Here is a 218-nt window from a genome sequence, read left to right on the forward strand (position 1 = left end):
TCAAAAATAGGTATCAAAGAGTTAAAAAAATAAAATTACCTACCCAAAGTATAGTACAATTCATATTTACACAAAGGGACTGACCTTTGCAAGCAGCTCCTGTGCATTAAGCTGCGTAAGAGGTGTCTCATCATCACTGAATTCAGACGATGTTGATGAGACATCCAGGACCACATCTTTCTTTGGATCTACCTGTTGGATAAAGAAAGAAATGTTAG

The 218-nt window shown here is 36.7% G+C and overlaps 1 protein-coding gene across 1 annotated transcript in view; it reads right to left on the reverse strand.

Annotated features, from left to right (window-relative positions):
* Positions 1–218, reverse strand: part of LOC119591670 (protein SREK1IP1-like) — a gene marked incomplete at its 3' end in the record, with an annotated part of 13977 nt that overhangs the window by 1513 nt on the left and 12246 nt on the right. The window contains 1 exon segment of the mRNA XM_037940421.1: positions 85–192. Coding sequence (XP_037796349.1) covers positions 85–192 — 108 coding nt within the window.

The sequence above is a fragment of the Penaeus monodon genome, chromosome 29, assembly GCF_015228065.2.
Source record: "Penaeus monodon isolate SGIC_2016 chromosome 29, NSTDA_Pmon_1, whole genome shotgun sequence".
NCBI classification, from domain to species: Eukaryota; Metazoa; Arthropoda; class Malacostraca; order Decapoda; family Penaeidae; genus Penaeus; species Penaeus monodon.